At 49.2% G+C, this 14,067-nt stretch overlaps 1 protein-coding gene across 3 annotated transcripts; it reads right to left on the reverse strand.

Moving 5' to 3' along the window:
• Positions 1–25: 25 nt before the first annotated feature.
• Positions 26–13,513, reverse strand: LOC148344309 (arrestin domain-containing protein 3-like). 3 transcript variants are annotated; one of them, XM_088296284.1, is made up of 9 exons: positions 12,840–13,513; positions 6,181–6,300; positions 5,087–5,128; positions 4,949–5,009; positions 4,424–4,574; positions 3,181–3,277; positions 2,855–3,111; positions 1,823–2,078; positions 26–1,237 (listed from the first exon to the last, which is right to left on the reverse strand). In XM_088296284.1, the coding sequence occupies exons 1-8, from the start codon at positions 13,099–13,101 to the stop codon at positions 1,827–1,829; spliced, it is 1,242 nt and encodes a 413-aa protein (XP_088152410.1). In that variant the 5' UTR covers positions 13,102–13,513; the 3' UTR covers positions 26–1,237; positions 1,823–1,826. The 3 variants fall into 3 exon arrangements, with proteins under 3 accessions (XP_088152410.1, XP_088152402.1, XP_088152419.1); XM_088296276.1 differs by having other exon boundaries at positions 26–2,078; positions 12,840–13,512; XM_088296293.1 differs by lacking the exon at positions 6,181–6,300 and having other exon boundaries at positions 26–2,078; positions 12,840–13,511.
• Between the last annotated feature and the right edge of the window lie 554 nt (positions 13,514–14,067).

The following is a 14,067-nucleotide window of genomic DNA, read 5'->3' on the forward strand; positions in this document are numbered from 1 at the left end:
CACCGGCCCTCGAGGAACAGGATAGCCCAATTGATGTCAAACTCAAGGCCCTGGGGCCAGATCTGGCCCGCGACCTCATTTTATGTGGCCCGCGAAGGACATATCATGTGCGTCAACTTCCTGTTTCGAGCATATTTTCTTCAATTTTAACAACATTGAGATATGAGATATTGCCATTTATTTGTTACCAATCCTCCTCTTTTAAAATTAATTGAAGAATTGTTGTGATAACGTAAAGTGATCATATATTGATATGGGTCCACAGTCATAACGGCCTTTTGAGGGAAAAGCATAACTGCATTGTGGCCCATCCACAAAAATGAGTTTGACACCCCTGGCATCGAGGATTAAAAGAGCTATAGTAAGAACAAAAAATAAAATTCGAGCATCTTTAAAAAAAAAAAAAAAGAATATTTACAATAAAGTTATAATGCACTGAAAAACAAGCATTTAATTTGATCATGTATACTAGTAGCACATGAAAATGTTATGTATTTATACAATTTTCCCCTCATCTTGTAAATAATAAAATGATGTGTCAGTTGAACACATTATCATCATAGGCAACCTATGTACATGTTTGACTAAAACAAATTCAAAGGATTTTTTCAGTGTACCAACAAACATAAGATTATGGTATCTCTTTAGTTTGTGACTTTCAAATTGCACCATTTATTTTTCAGTTTAACTGAAATGCCACGAATGGGTCTTGCAAAATAACCAATGACAAAACAACTTTCCTAAGAAATTACATTTCTTTTACATACATTTGAAACTTGTGACCAAAGACAAAAGATGACAATTCCACGCCATACTCCCACCATGTAGCCTGTATACAACAAAAACAGCAAATTATATATTTTGAAGTTGTTGATGGGACACACTAAAAAAGCAACAAACAGTTTGCTGGCTTTACTATCCAAGAGGTGTCAGAAATATTACAAGATAGACGTCACAAAAAATGTACAATATTTCAACTCCAAACTACAAGTAGTCCCTTTCAAAGTTTCTAGCACTGACGCGTGTTGTCTTGGTAAACCATCCAAAAGTCGTCTCTCACCTCTACTCACACGCCGAACAAAATAAATCACTGCAGGATCTCCGTATACACGCTGGTTGTTCACCTGGCCCACACTGACGGGGAAAACCAGTCGTTTGGGCTTGAAACCGATCTTTTGTGATATCAGTCCTGGTGCCTCATTTACATTTACAGTATAAACTGCATGCAGATAAGACTCTGAAATGTACGTAGAATGAATGTAAATACAAAAGAATGAATTAATCAAAGGTACCAACCAATTTACCACCATCGACACAGTGCCTAAGCTTGTGAGCTTGTGAATGACACATGATCAAACCCAGAAAAAAAGTTAGCTGTGACGGTCGTTACTTGAGCCCAGAGACACTGAAGTCATTTGCAGTGGACATGCAAGAGGCAAAATCGAAGCATAATTAATATTCCACAAAGGCAATATTAATCAGACTGCCGTGTTTAGACTAGAGGGGCCGCACAAAACATATAATTCTAAAGAACATTTTGGACTTGACTTCCCCTTTAAGTAGATGTAATACACTGAAATAAATGTGTTGAATATACTCAATTTCATTTGCTCAAGTGGTTGGATGAAATAAGATCATCTGGATCCAGATACATTTGCAAAGTAGAATAGAACAACTGCACTTATATTTTCTTTTTTGGATACTGATGCTTTTATTTTGTGAAACCACTTGAGGAAATACAATTGAGTAAATCCAACACGCCATTTTTTTCCAGTGGAAGTTAACATTTGAAAAGAACAAGAAGTAGCTCTTGTGTACACACATGTTTACTGTTTACCACCAAAATCAATCAAAGAAGGGTACATTCCAGCAGCTTCATAAGGAGGTGGGGGATCGAAAGGTTGCGGTGGTGAAAACGCGTTCCAGGCAGGTGGGTTTTGGTATCCAAATGATCCAAATCCCAATTCAGCAGAAGTAGAAGGGAAGCTTGCTGCCATGGCAGATGCCTGAGAGCCTGGAAGGATGATTATGGGAAATCTGACCTGCGGGTCCGAAGCATACTTCACATCCAAATAAACCTAAGGAAAATAGAGCCATTGTGAGAAATGTGAACTCAGCCTAGTTGGACTGCTGCTTTTCCATTAGTCTGACTTTGGACATGTTGCCTGATCAAAACGTTATACTATAAATGTGACTTTTTAGAACAAGGTTACGTTCTAGATCCCCGCGCAGTGGCTGTCACAAATCTCCCGCAACAGATGCATTTGGTTTTGCAAGGGATTTTTGTGCACTCGCAGTTCCCCCGGTGCTGGAGAATGACCCGCGGGACGGGGGAGCCGTCTACCACCGCAACCGGCCGTCGCAGCACGAGCAAACATTAAGTCCAAGTGCTCGTCCAACGTGACTAATGTTTATTGGAAGGGATGTGCAAGGCTCGCTCTCGGCAGCTTCTGTCTGGACTCTATCCTTGACTCATTTCATTCAGCGCACGTCATCAGTCAAGTAAGGACAGAAAATGTGCACTAGTTGTATTGTGCAATATGGTTTCATGTAGTTATGTAAGGTGCATCAATATATACTGTACCTATAAAGATTTGCAATTCTATTTTCAAATAAATATATAAATAAACTAGGCAGATCACTTGGACTTGGTTATTTTATAAGTAGCCCGCAGGCTGAAAAAGAGTGGGCACGCCAGTTCTAAACCAAGCCGATGGCTGCAGACAACAATCAATTTATGCTGAATGTTGGTGGCTAAATTCCAACAGTTTGTGACATGATGGGTCAGAAAATACATCGTTTTGTGAAATATACTTATTGGTCGTTAGATTATGTGGAAAAAGAACTAACTTACCCTGAGTCTGTACTCTGATTTGAGAATTTTACAGTTGAGAATGGAAGGTTTCAAATCGTGGGGGATTGTGATGACCCTTGTGACTGTTTGGCTGGCTGATGGAGGAATTGGCTCTCCCATCTCCTTAAAGAGGTCTTTAGTATGAAGCTTCCTCTTTCCCTCTGCAAAGAAGCTGTGCTTTTCATAGATGCAATACTTGGGTTTGATTTCTCGAGTGGAGTTGTTCTGAATGGAGGCTATAACATTGATGCCCTCTCCTGAAACACAGAGCAGCATGGATGTAGTCAGTTAGCGTGCATCAATGTCACTGTGAGTGCTCTTCTTACCTTGACAGAAACCAGATTTTTCAATCTTGACGTCCATAGCTACAGTTCCTGAGTTGAACATGTGCATTTTTTTATCCTTAGAATCGTGTTGAGGGGTCTGAGGGAAAACACAAAGCATTCATTTATAACACGTTCACACAAGCTCTGTCCATCTGCACTGTGAGAGAGTTACAAATATCCCTTTTTGAATAATACATAACATGCACTGAAAGGACACTAATCTACGATAAGTTAAATTTAATGGTGCATTCATGCTGACTAGGGCAGCACGATAAATCCCTAATCTCGTCTGGCACTGAATACAATGACAATAAAGGGCATTCTGATTCTGAAATTGAATCGACATCGAGGTTTGACGGAGAGCAATTATCTAATCGCAAGACCCTGAGGTTTTGTATTGTTCTTCCTCTCTTCCCCAACCTTTGGCGTTTGAATGATATATGAATTAGACAACCAGAATTGTTGATTTTCGGGTCTTAATGGCGCTGGCCAATCAATGTTGTTGGCTAACACGCGTTAGCCTGCCGACAGTCAGCGCCGCCCGACAATAACACAGTCCACGTGCACCTCGGGTTTTTCCTGTGATTGTTGTGTACTACCGAAGTGGATGTAATGGAAGTAACTTCTGCCGCTGCAGATGAGGGGAGGGAGAAGCTTGTGCTAAGGAAGGGCGGTACGTCTATTATTTGGACGTACGCCGGATTCAATATGACCAACGTATAAAACACCACCACCGATTTGAGTATGAAGCGTGTCAAACAGTTTCGAAATAAAGCCTTGATACTATCCCTGACTGAACTGACTCATTGGTGTTTTTGATACACACATCTGAAATAAATTTGTGAAAAAGCCATGGAGAAATCAGAGTGTTCGAGTTAAGCGCACTTAGCGAGAGGCAACGCCAGTGATTCTTGTTACGGCATTCTGTTCAGGTTACTTATAAATGTCTGAGGCAACAATGCGACAATATTAAATGATTTACTCTGAATAGAATTCCCCCAAAAATATAATTTGGCGTTTTTATATATTTATTTTTTAATGAATTCACAACCATACATGCTGAAAGCAGCATCGTTGCCATCGAGTGTCAAAGCCAGACAGTTTGGCCCCAGGGGAATAGTTTGTGTCAATTGGTACTTTACAGCGATGAGTGAAAAAGCGCAGATACCTGATGTTAGTATTCTGATTAACTTGTGCATGAAAACAGCATTCGCACAAATATATAATGCAACTTTGCACCTACCATGATTTCCTGCAACGTGTTGTGGACCGCTTGTGTCACAAAGGGAATCTTGACGGTATCTTTGGTGCGTATCCTCATGGATCTACTCAACTTGGTTTCCAGCAGGTACACAATTTTACCAACAGACCCTTTGAAGGAGGAGGGCATTTCCCTAATGCGGAATATCAACCAACATTTATATAGAAGAGTGTTCTCAAACTTTGGTGCTCGAGGGCGGCAATCCTGCTTGTTTTAGATGTTTTCCTCCTACAGCACACTTGATTCAAATGACCAGGATCGTTACCAGGCTCCTGCATAGCTTGCTGATGAGCTGATCATTCGCATCAGATGAAATGGAGGAAGAAGACATGTAAAACATGCAGGATTGCGGCCCTCAAGGACCGGAGTTTGAGAACCCTGACATTGACAAAGCGTAGACTCACAACGTCAACCGTATCATCTACAAGAGCTTCTGTTGTATTTTTTAGCATATTCTATAATTATGTTTATGAATAGCACATCAAACACAGTCGTAAGAGGACTTACTGCATCGGGAACTGAAAGGAGAAGGGGAAAACATGAGATCCTGGGAGAAGTAGATTACTGTCTGAAAACACAACATAAAATAATGAAACATTAAATCTAGATGGCCTTGCAAGCGGAACAAATGTGTTGGATACGTACATGTTTTTCCATGCTGATCGGTCAGTAGTGATTGATCGCCATCTGATAAAAACAACAAAATTTAAAGTCTTCAACTGACTCCAAATGGTGTGGAGTGGGAGTAAAATGTGTTTATTAACCAAAACAAAACACATATTGCAATAAAATGTGAAAATAAATAAAGCAATATTCGCTTTGAGGATGCTGATAGAGAAGTACAGAGAAGGTCAAAAGGAGCTGCATTGTGTCTTTGGAGATCTGGAGAAAGCTTATGACAGAGTTCCCAGAGAGGAACTGTGGTTCTGTATGAGGAAGTCTGGAGTAGCAGAGAAGTATGTTAGACAGTGGTGATGTGTGCTTTAGGCGTGATGGAGGTTTGCCCTGGAAAGGAGGGGAATGAAGATTAGCCTCAGCAAGACGGCGTATCTGTGTGTAAATGAGAGGGACCCAAGAGGAAGAGTGAGCTTACAGGGAGAAGAGACCAAGAAGGTGGAAGAGTTTAAGTATCTAGGGTCAACAATCCAGAGCAATGGAGTGTGTGGAAAAGAAGTGAAGAAGCGTGTGCAGGCGGGCTGGAACGGGTGGAGAAAAGTATCAGGTGTGATGTGCGATAGAAGAGTTTCAGCTAAAATGAAAGGAAAGATTTATAGAACCGTGGTGAGACCGGCAATGCTGTCTGGTCTGGAGACAGTGCCACTGAAGAAAAGACAGGAGGCAGAGCTGGACGTGGCAGAGATGAAGATGCTTAGGTTCTCTTTGGGAGTGACCAAAATGGATAAGATCAGGAATGAGTACATCAGAGGGACGGCTCATGTTAGAGGCTTTGGAGATAAGGTCAGAGAGGCCAGACTGAGATGGTTTGCACATGTCCAGAGAAGAGATAGTGAGTATATTGGCAGAAGGACGCTGAGTCTCCAAGTGCCAGGCAAGAGGTCTAGAGGAAGACCAAAGAGGAGGTTTATGGATGCAGTTAAAGAGGACATGAAAGTTGTTGGGGTGAGAGCAGAGGATGCAGAGGACAGGGTTCGATGGAGACAACTGATTCGCTGTGGCGACCCCTGAAGGGAAAAGAAGAAGAGAATATGAAAATAAATTCTGAAACACGAGTACACTACATCTGAGGGTGCAGTCGGGGTTCGTGTGCAGATTCTTGTTCTTGGTCACTTCAGCCTGTGGAGGTGCAGAATCCATCGGAACAGTATTTTTCATTTTGTGGAGGCGATCACGAGCTAGGGCTGGGCGATATGACCTCAAATCAATATCACGATAAATTTAGCAATTTTACCTCGATAACGATAAATGCACGATAATTTCCCCCCCTGCGGACCAAAATCAAAATAAATGCAGGAAATGCATATTAACTACTTTTTTAATTGACCAACTGGTACACATTACTTTCAATGAAAAATGAAAGTACAAAAATCATTTGTATAAACATTCCAAATAGCTTACTTTGCATGACTTGAACAATGTCACAAAGAACAGGAGAAAAGGGTTACCTCTCGCAAAATCACTTTCTGCAAATGGATTGCTCCAAGGTGCTGTAAAGCCATGTGCAAAGGCCTAGATTTGTGTAAAGGTCTCTTGTAAACAATATAAATAATGCCATGTGCAAAGCAGCTAGTGTGGTCTGTAAACAAAATGCTAAATAAAATGAAAAAAATGTCAATGCAAGCCAAATAAACTATACATCATCAGGGAAATGTGCTGTCTCGAGTACTCCGGTGTGCAGTCGCCACTTGTCGTCAATGTAATGCACAGTCAGGCTCAAACAGGGATCCAGGTTGTGACTCGACCACAAGTGCGATGTGGATGCAAAATGCTTGACATGTCTAAGCTCCCGTCCCGATGTTGACCATATTGGGAAGTACGGTTTGCAAAAAATATTTGCGTACCTCTTGTCGGCTACTTTCATGAGTCGTTTAAATCCCGTGCGCTCCACTGTAGCTAGAGGAGCTATAGCTTAAGCTATGTGCTAGGCTATCGCGTCCACCTCTTGGACCAGGGGTAGGCAAACTTTTTGATTGGCGGGCCGCAATGGGTTCTAAAATTTGACAGAGGGGGCGGACCAGGAGCAGATGGATGGAGTGTTTTGGTAACCTCACCTCATCTGAGAAAAAGAATACTTTTAATTTTAAGTGAAAATGAACAAAAGCTTTCATGACCCGTGTCTGCCACGTCAGTGTTTTTGTTGTTATTTTCTTCCCTCCTTCCTGCCATGTGCCTTTTGTTATTGTTTTCATCACCTCCCTGCCATGTGCCTTTGTTATTGTTTTCGTTCTCACTAGCTACGCACCTGTTCCTAGTCATCATCACGCACCTGTTCCTAGTCATCATCACGCACCTGCTTCCCATCTGCTCCCCTAAGTACCCGGACTATTTAAACCTTCCAGACCGACAACGCAGTGTCGGGTCATTACCCTGTTTGCCTCCTGTTGCCACGTCACCTCGGACTCTCACGACTTGCGCTTCGCTCCCGTTGTTGCACTTGTCTTCGTTCCCTGTCCGCCTGGCTGGTTCCCGTCTCGTGTTTGGTCCTTGTCATCGTCCAGTTAGTCTCGTTCAGTTGCCTGTGTTGTTTCTTTGCCCACGCCCCGTTGTTCGTCCCCACCAAGCTCCACAATAAATCTCCTTAAAGCTTCACCTACCCCTGCTTCCTCGCTTCTTGGGTCCACCTCCTCATCGCCGCAAGGCGACTCCAGACAGAATGACCCGACCTCGAAAGAAGGACCCAGCGAGGGGCGTCATGGACACCGCCGCACGGACCCCCCCCACCAACCCGCCGATCAGCTCAGCGCCACGTCTGCCACGCTCCCCGCCTCCCCAGATTACGAGGACTTGTTCGAAAAGACCGCCTACCTTTTGGACTCCCGCCGCGCTGAGCTGGGGGCACGACTGGCCCAGATAGCGGAGCAGGTGGCCTCGATCGCGGAGAAGGGTGCCGCCGCAATACCACCCCGGGAGGCTATCATGGAGCTGACAGCTCAGATGGCGGAGCTGGAGGTCAAGATGGTGGAGAGCATGAGGCTGGCACAGCTGGTCGACCGACAGCTGGCTGAAAGGGGTCCCGCCTCCACGTCATCTGCCGCAACCCACGTCACCTCCACGCCAGCTGCAGCAACCCACGTCGCCTCCACGCCAGCTGCAGCAACCCACGTCGCCTCCACGTCAGAAGCAGCAACCCACGTCGCCTCCACGTCAGCTGCAGCAACCCATGCAGACCCCACGTCAGCTGCACCGACCGTGCAGCCTCCGGTGCCTGCCCCTCACCAGCCTGCCGACCAGCCCCGTACCTCGTCTTCGTTTCACGGAAACGCCCTCGACTTCCCTCCCAACCTTCCTCCCCACTGTACCATTGATTCCGATTCCGACGACAATTTTGATCACCAGGCCAATTCACCCACTCACGCTTTAGTTGATAATGATTTAGCAGAAGTTTTTGAGCACTACGCCCCGCACGTTTTTGTCGACTCGGATCACGAGTACGATGCCGACTACATTTACGCCTTGTTAGACGCTCAGCGCACCCCGGACACAGTTAGTACCAGTCACCTTCTTCCCCCCGAACCATTCCTGACACCCTTTTCGTTCGAGTCTTTCAAGACCACCTCCCACTCCACCTCGCGCGCTTCACGTCCAAAATCTCGGAAGTCACGGTCACGTCGCACACCTCGTTCACCATCGGTTTTAGCACCTGCTCACGTTCCCCTGGCACCCCCTAGCTCACGTTCACCAGCCCCAGTAACCTCGGTCCCTCGTGTTCCCCATTCCCCTGATTCCCTATGGCGGCAGGCTGATAGGGATCAGGGCCCCCGGTTCGGCTGTGCCCGGTCCGACTGCTGCGCCCGGCCCTCTGTCGCCCCCCCGCCAGCTGCTGAGCCCTGCCCCGGCTCCTCTCCAGCCGCAGCGTCCCATCCCGGCTCCTTGCCAGCTGCTGAACCCTGTTCCGGCTCCCCCCCAGCGGTCGAGTCCCGTCCGGGCCCCCCGTCAGCTGCTGAGCCCCGTCTCAGCTCCCCGCTAGCTGCTGAGCCCCGCTCCGGCTCCCCGCCAGCTGCCGAGCCCCTTCCCGGCTCCCCGCCAGCTGCCGAGCCCCGTCCCGGCTCTCTGCCAGCTGCTGAGCCCCGTCCCGGCTCCCCGCCAGCTGCCGAGCCCCGTCCCGGCTCCCCGCCAGCTGCCGAGCCCCTTCCCGGCTCCCCGCCAGCTGCCGAGCCCCTTCCCGGCTCCCCGCCAGCTGCCGAGCCCCTTCCCGGCTCCCCGCCAGCTGCCGAGCCCCGTCCCGGCTCTCTGCCAGCTGCTGAACCCTGTTCCGGCTCCCCCCCAGCGGTGGAGTCCCGTCCGGACTTCCTGCCAACTGCTGAACCCCGTTCCGGCTCCCCGCCAGTTGATACGCCCTGTCCCGGTTCACCCCGAGCTGCGGGGGCCCGTTCTGGCCTCCCGAGAGCTGCTGACCCCCGCTCCGGCGCCTCGCCAGCGTTTCAAATCCCTGGTCCGGCGGACCCAGCCCTGCGTCCGCCACCAGTCCCTGTTCCGGCGGAGCACGCCCTGCGTCCGCCACCAGTCCCTGTTCCGGCGGAGCACGTTCTGTGTCCGCCACAAGTCCCTGTTCTGGCGGAGCACGCCCTGCGTCCGCCACCAGTCCCTGTTCCGGCGGAGCACTCCATGCCTCCGCCACAAGTCCCTGTTCCGGCGGAGCACGCCATGCCTCCGCCACAAGTCCCTGTTCCGGCGGAGCACTCCATGCGTCCGCTCCAAGTCCCTGTTCCGGCGGAGCACGCCATGCCTCCGCCACCAGTCCCTGTTCTGGCGGAGCACGTCCTGCGTCCGCCACCAGTCCCTGTTCCGGCGGAGCACGCCATGCGTCCGCCACAAGTCTCTATCCCGGCGGAGCACGTTCTGCGTCCGCCCCCAGTCCCTGTTCCGGCGGAGCAGGCCCCGCGTCCGCCACAAGTCCCAGTTCTGGCGGAGCACGCCCTGCGTCCGTCACAAGTCCCTGTTGCAGCGGGGCACGCCCTGCGTCCGCTACCAGTCCCGGTCCCCGCTGCGCCCGGCCCGCCGCAGCTCCAAATCCCTGCTTCGGCGGTGCCAGACGGCCCGCCGCCAACCCAATTCCCTGTCCCGGCGGCGCCCGAGGACACGCCATTGCTTCCCGTCACTGCCTCGGCGGTGCTCGACGATCCGCCGTCGCCCCAAGCTCCTTTTTCGGCGGAACTCGACGATTCGCCGGCGCTCCAGTTTCCTGCCTGGGCGGTGGACGACGACCCGCCGTCGCTTCTCGTCTCTGTCACAGCGGCTCCCGACGAAGCGCCGCCGCTCCACGTTCCTGTCTCAGCGGGCTTGGAGGACCAGCCGCCGTGCCACGTTCCGGTCTCGGCGGGGTTCGAGGACCAGCCGCCGCTCCACGTTCCTGTCTCGGCGGGGTTCGAGGACCAGCCGCCGCTCCACGTTCCTGTCCCGGCGGGGTGCGATGACCTGCCGCCGCTCCACGTTCCTGGCTCAGCGGGGTTGGAGGACCAGCCGCCGTGCCACGTTCCGGTCTCGGCGGGGTTCGAGGACCAGCCGCCGCTCCACCTTCCTGTCTCGGCGGGGTTCGAGGACCAGCCGCCGCTCCACGTTCCTGTCCCGGCGGGGTTCGATGACCTGCCGCCACTCCACGTTCCTGTCTCAGAGGGTTTGGAGGACCAGCCGCCGTGCCACGTTCCGGTCTCTGCGGGGTTGGAGGACCAGCCGCCGCTCCACGTTCCTGTCTCGGCGGGGTTCGAGGACCAGCCGCCGCTCCACGTTCCTGTCTCGGCGGGGTTCGAGGACCAGCCGCCGCTCCACGTTCCTGTCCCGCGGGCACTCGACGATCATCCGCCGCTCCAAGTTCCCGTCCCGCCGGCGTTCGACGACCAGCCACAGCTCCACGTTCCTGCTTCGGCGGGGCTCGACGACCTGCCGCCGCTCCACGTTCCTGTCTCGGCGGGGTTCGACGACCAGCCGCCGCTCCACGTTCCTGACTCGGCGGCGCTGGACGACCAGCCGCCGCTCCACGTTCCGGTCTCGGGTGCGCCCGGACGTCCGCCTGAGTGTTCACGGGTGGACTTGTTGATCGGGCCTCCCGGACGCCCGCCTGAATGGCCCCGTCGGGACTCGCTGGTCTGGCCCCCTGGACATCCGCCAGACTGGCCTAGTTCGCGGGCCTTGGTCCCGCCTCCCGGACGTCCGCCCGAATGGCCCCGTCGGGACTCGCTGGTCTGGCCCCCTGGACATCCGCCAGACCAGCCTAGTTCGCGGGCCTTGGTCCCGCCTCCCGGACGTCCGCCCGAATGGCCCCGTCGGGGCTCGCTGGTCTGGCCCCCTGGACATCCGCCAGACCGGCCTAGTTCGCGGGCCTTGGTCCCACCTACCGGCCCCCTTCCGCCCACCCTCGTTCTTGGACTTGGTTTCATTTTTGACTGTTTTCGTTTGGGACGTCTGGAAGCCGTCCCTTGAGGGGGGGGTACTGTCATGACCCGTGTCTGCCACGTCAGTGTTTTTGTTATTTTCTTCCCTCCTTCCTGCCATGTGCCTTTTGTTATTGTTTTCATCACCTCCCTGCCATGTGCCTTTGTTATTGTTTTCGTTCTCACCAGCTACGCACCTGTTCCTAGTCATCATCACGCACCTGCTTCCCATCTGCTCCCCTAAGTACCCGGACTATTTAAACCTTCCAGACCGACAACGCAGTGTCGGGTCATTACCCTGTTTGCCTCCTGTTGCCACGTCACCTCGGACTCTCGCGACTTGCGCTTCGCTCCCGTTGTTGCACTTGTCTTCGTTCCCTGTCCGCCTGGCTCGTTCCCGTCTCGTGTTTGGTCCTTGTCATCGTCCAGTTAGTCTAGTTCAGTTGCCTGTGTTGTTTCTTTGCCCACGCCCCGTTGTTCGTCCCCACCAAGCTCCACAATAAATCTCCTTAAAGCTTCACCTACCCCTGCTTCCTCGCTTCTTGGGTCCACCTCATCGCCGCAAGGCGACTCCTGACAAAAAGCATTACAACAAAATATGTCTTCGACACACCACAGTATTTAGAAAATAAAACATTAACAAGGGGTATTCATTTATTTTTTTTCAAGTTTGGCGGGCCAGATTAAAATGTTCAATGGGCCGCATGTGGCCGCCGGGCTGTAGTTTGGCCACATAATAAGTGCCAATGTAAACGTCAATTAAGCGAGCCTTTAAATTCGACTACTGGTAGTTTTTTTAAATATATTTCTGAAGACACTTTAGTTACGTAATTATAGAAAAGTATGCCATTCGGCTAGCCTATATGTCCGCATGTTGGACTTCTATTCGCTAAATGCAGGTCAAAGAAGACGTACTTAAATATGTTTGTAAAAATTACATATAGTCCGGTGTTTCGTTGTGGAAGGTAAGGGTAGCATCTTTAAAAAAAAATTAAAAAATCAAGCGCTCGAATGTCTTTGGCACACGTCCACCAACGCAGAATTTGCAAATATTATTCCCGCGATTCGTGCGGTCGGTGGCGAGTTGTCTGTCAGGGCAAAATAACCACTGTGTATTAACTCAGGCGGAGAAAATACAGCGAACACGTAGATTGCCGGTTTGGTGAGATTTGTTCTACGATGATAAACAAAAATAACGGTGACTCCAATACACCCAAACAACCCTCAGACGTTCCGTTAAGTGCATTCTAAATGGCTCTTCTGGGCAGCTCAAATGATACAAGTTTGGACCTGCACACGGAGGAACGTATTCATTTAAACGCAAATCACTACCAAAACTCAAACACACTTACCAGTGGCGTTTCCGTCCCGAATAAAGTAATGTTTGACGCTGAAATACTTGTCCTTTGAGTGATAAGTGACAGTAGTTTTGCCGTGTCTCTCGCTCCACGACACCTCGGCTTTGCCCTTAAACTTCACATAAAGCGACTCCGCTTTGCAATCTTTGGTCACTTCCAAAATGACTTGTCCATTCACGGTGTCGCCATTCGTAAACGTATTTTTTTCGCCGACATCATTGAAAGTAACTTTCAGGCTTTTCACTGTGTTCGGCATGATTAAAAAAGACTTCCTCTCGCTCCCAAACTACAGCGATTAAAAAAAAAACTACAGCGATAACCCTTCCGCAATGGGCGCGTCTTCTGGCTGACTACATCCCCCCACCATCCCTGATTTGTTCACTTCAGTCACTTATGTAATTCAAAGGCATTCGTTTATGGTAATACTACTTCCAATTGAGATATGTGTAAAACACAACGGTATCTCAGTCTACTGTATAAAACTTTGCGATCAGAATCTAGCCCATAAAACTAGCCACATAAGCCAAACCATTAGGTACACTTGCTCTATTAAATTAGACCACGTCGAATTAGTAATTACATACAGAACGACTCAGCAAGCCTGGTGATTAATATGTCCCACATTTCTGAGATTGTGGGTTCGAATCATAGTTCCAGCAGTCCTGTGTGGAGTTCCCATGCTTTCCCCACGCTTTTGTGGGCTCTCTCTGGTTGCCGACGCCCCCCGCCCACGCCCCCAACATTCTAAAATAGATGCATTTTCGGTTGGTTCGTCGAAAAGGAAATTATCCACAGATGAGAATGTTTTGTCGTTTTTGTTACAACTCCTCTCTCTGGCCCATTCTTGTACCTCTGTTTGATTTTTAACAAACCACCATGCCAGAGGGAAAACAACCAATAAAAACAAGAGGGTTTAGCAGACTAGATGTGAATTAAATACCATGCACTTGCGGGCAAATTAAAAGCAGCTGACCTGTTAATTTGGGCTTCAGAAGCTTTGCTGAAAGCATGGAAGAATATCCACCACTGAGGGGAAAAAATAAAAATAATATATATATATATATATATGTATATATATATATATATATATAATATATATATATATTATATATATGTATGTATGTATGTATATAGTCACATACCTAAACATTCCTGTTTGACAAGTATGTTTATTACTTGCTTTTAATCTTTAGTCAATTGAACATTTCAAACAATAAAACTT

Source organism: Idiotropiscis lumnitzeri, chromosome 1 (genome assembly GCF_059441095.1).
Source record: "Idiotropiscis lumnitzeri isolate Australia: NSW breed Sydney's pygmy pipehorse chromosome 1, RoL_Ilum_1.0, whole genome shotgun sequence".
NCBI lineage: Eukaryota > Metazoa > Chordata > Actinopteri > Syngnathiformes > Syngnathidae > Idiotropiscis > Idiotropiscis lumnitzeri.

What these genes read in the sequence shown, in the direction of transcription:
- LOC148344309 (XM_088296284.1), bottom strand. Translation starts at nt 13,101, where the DNA reads ATGCCGAACACAGTGAAAAGCCTGAAAGTTACTTTCAATGATGTCGGC. An exon ending in CGATCAGCATGGAAAAACAT is followed by an intron (nt 5,010 to 5,086) that starts GTACGTATCCAA and finishes TTGTGTTTTCAG; the next exon opens with ACAGTAATCTACTTCTCCCA. An exon ending in AATCAGAGTACAGACTCAGG is followed by an intron (nt 2,079 to 2,854) that starts GTAAGTTAGTTC and finishes TATTTTCCTTAG; the next exon opens with GTTTATTTGGATGTGAAGTA.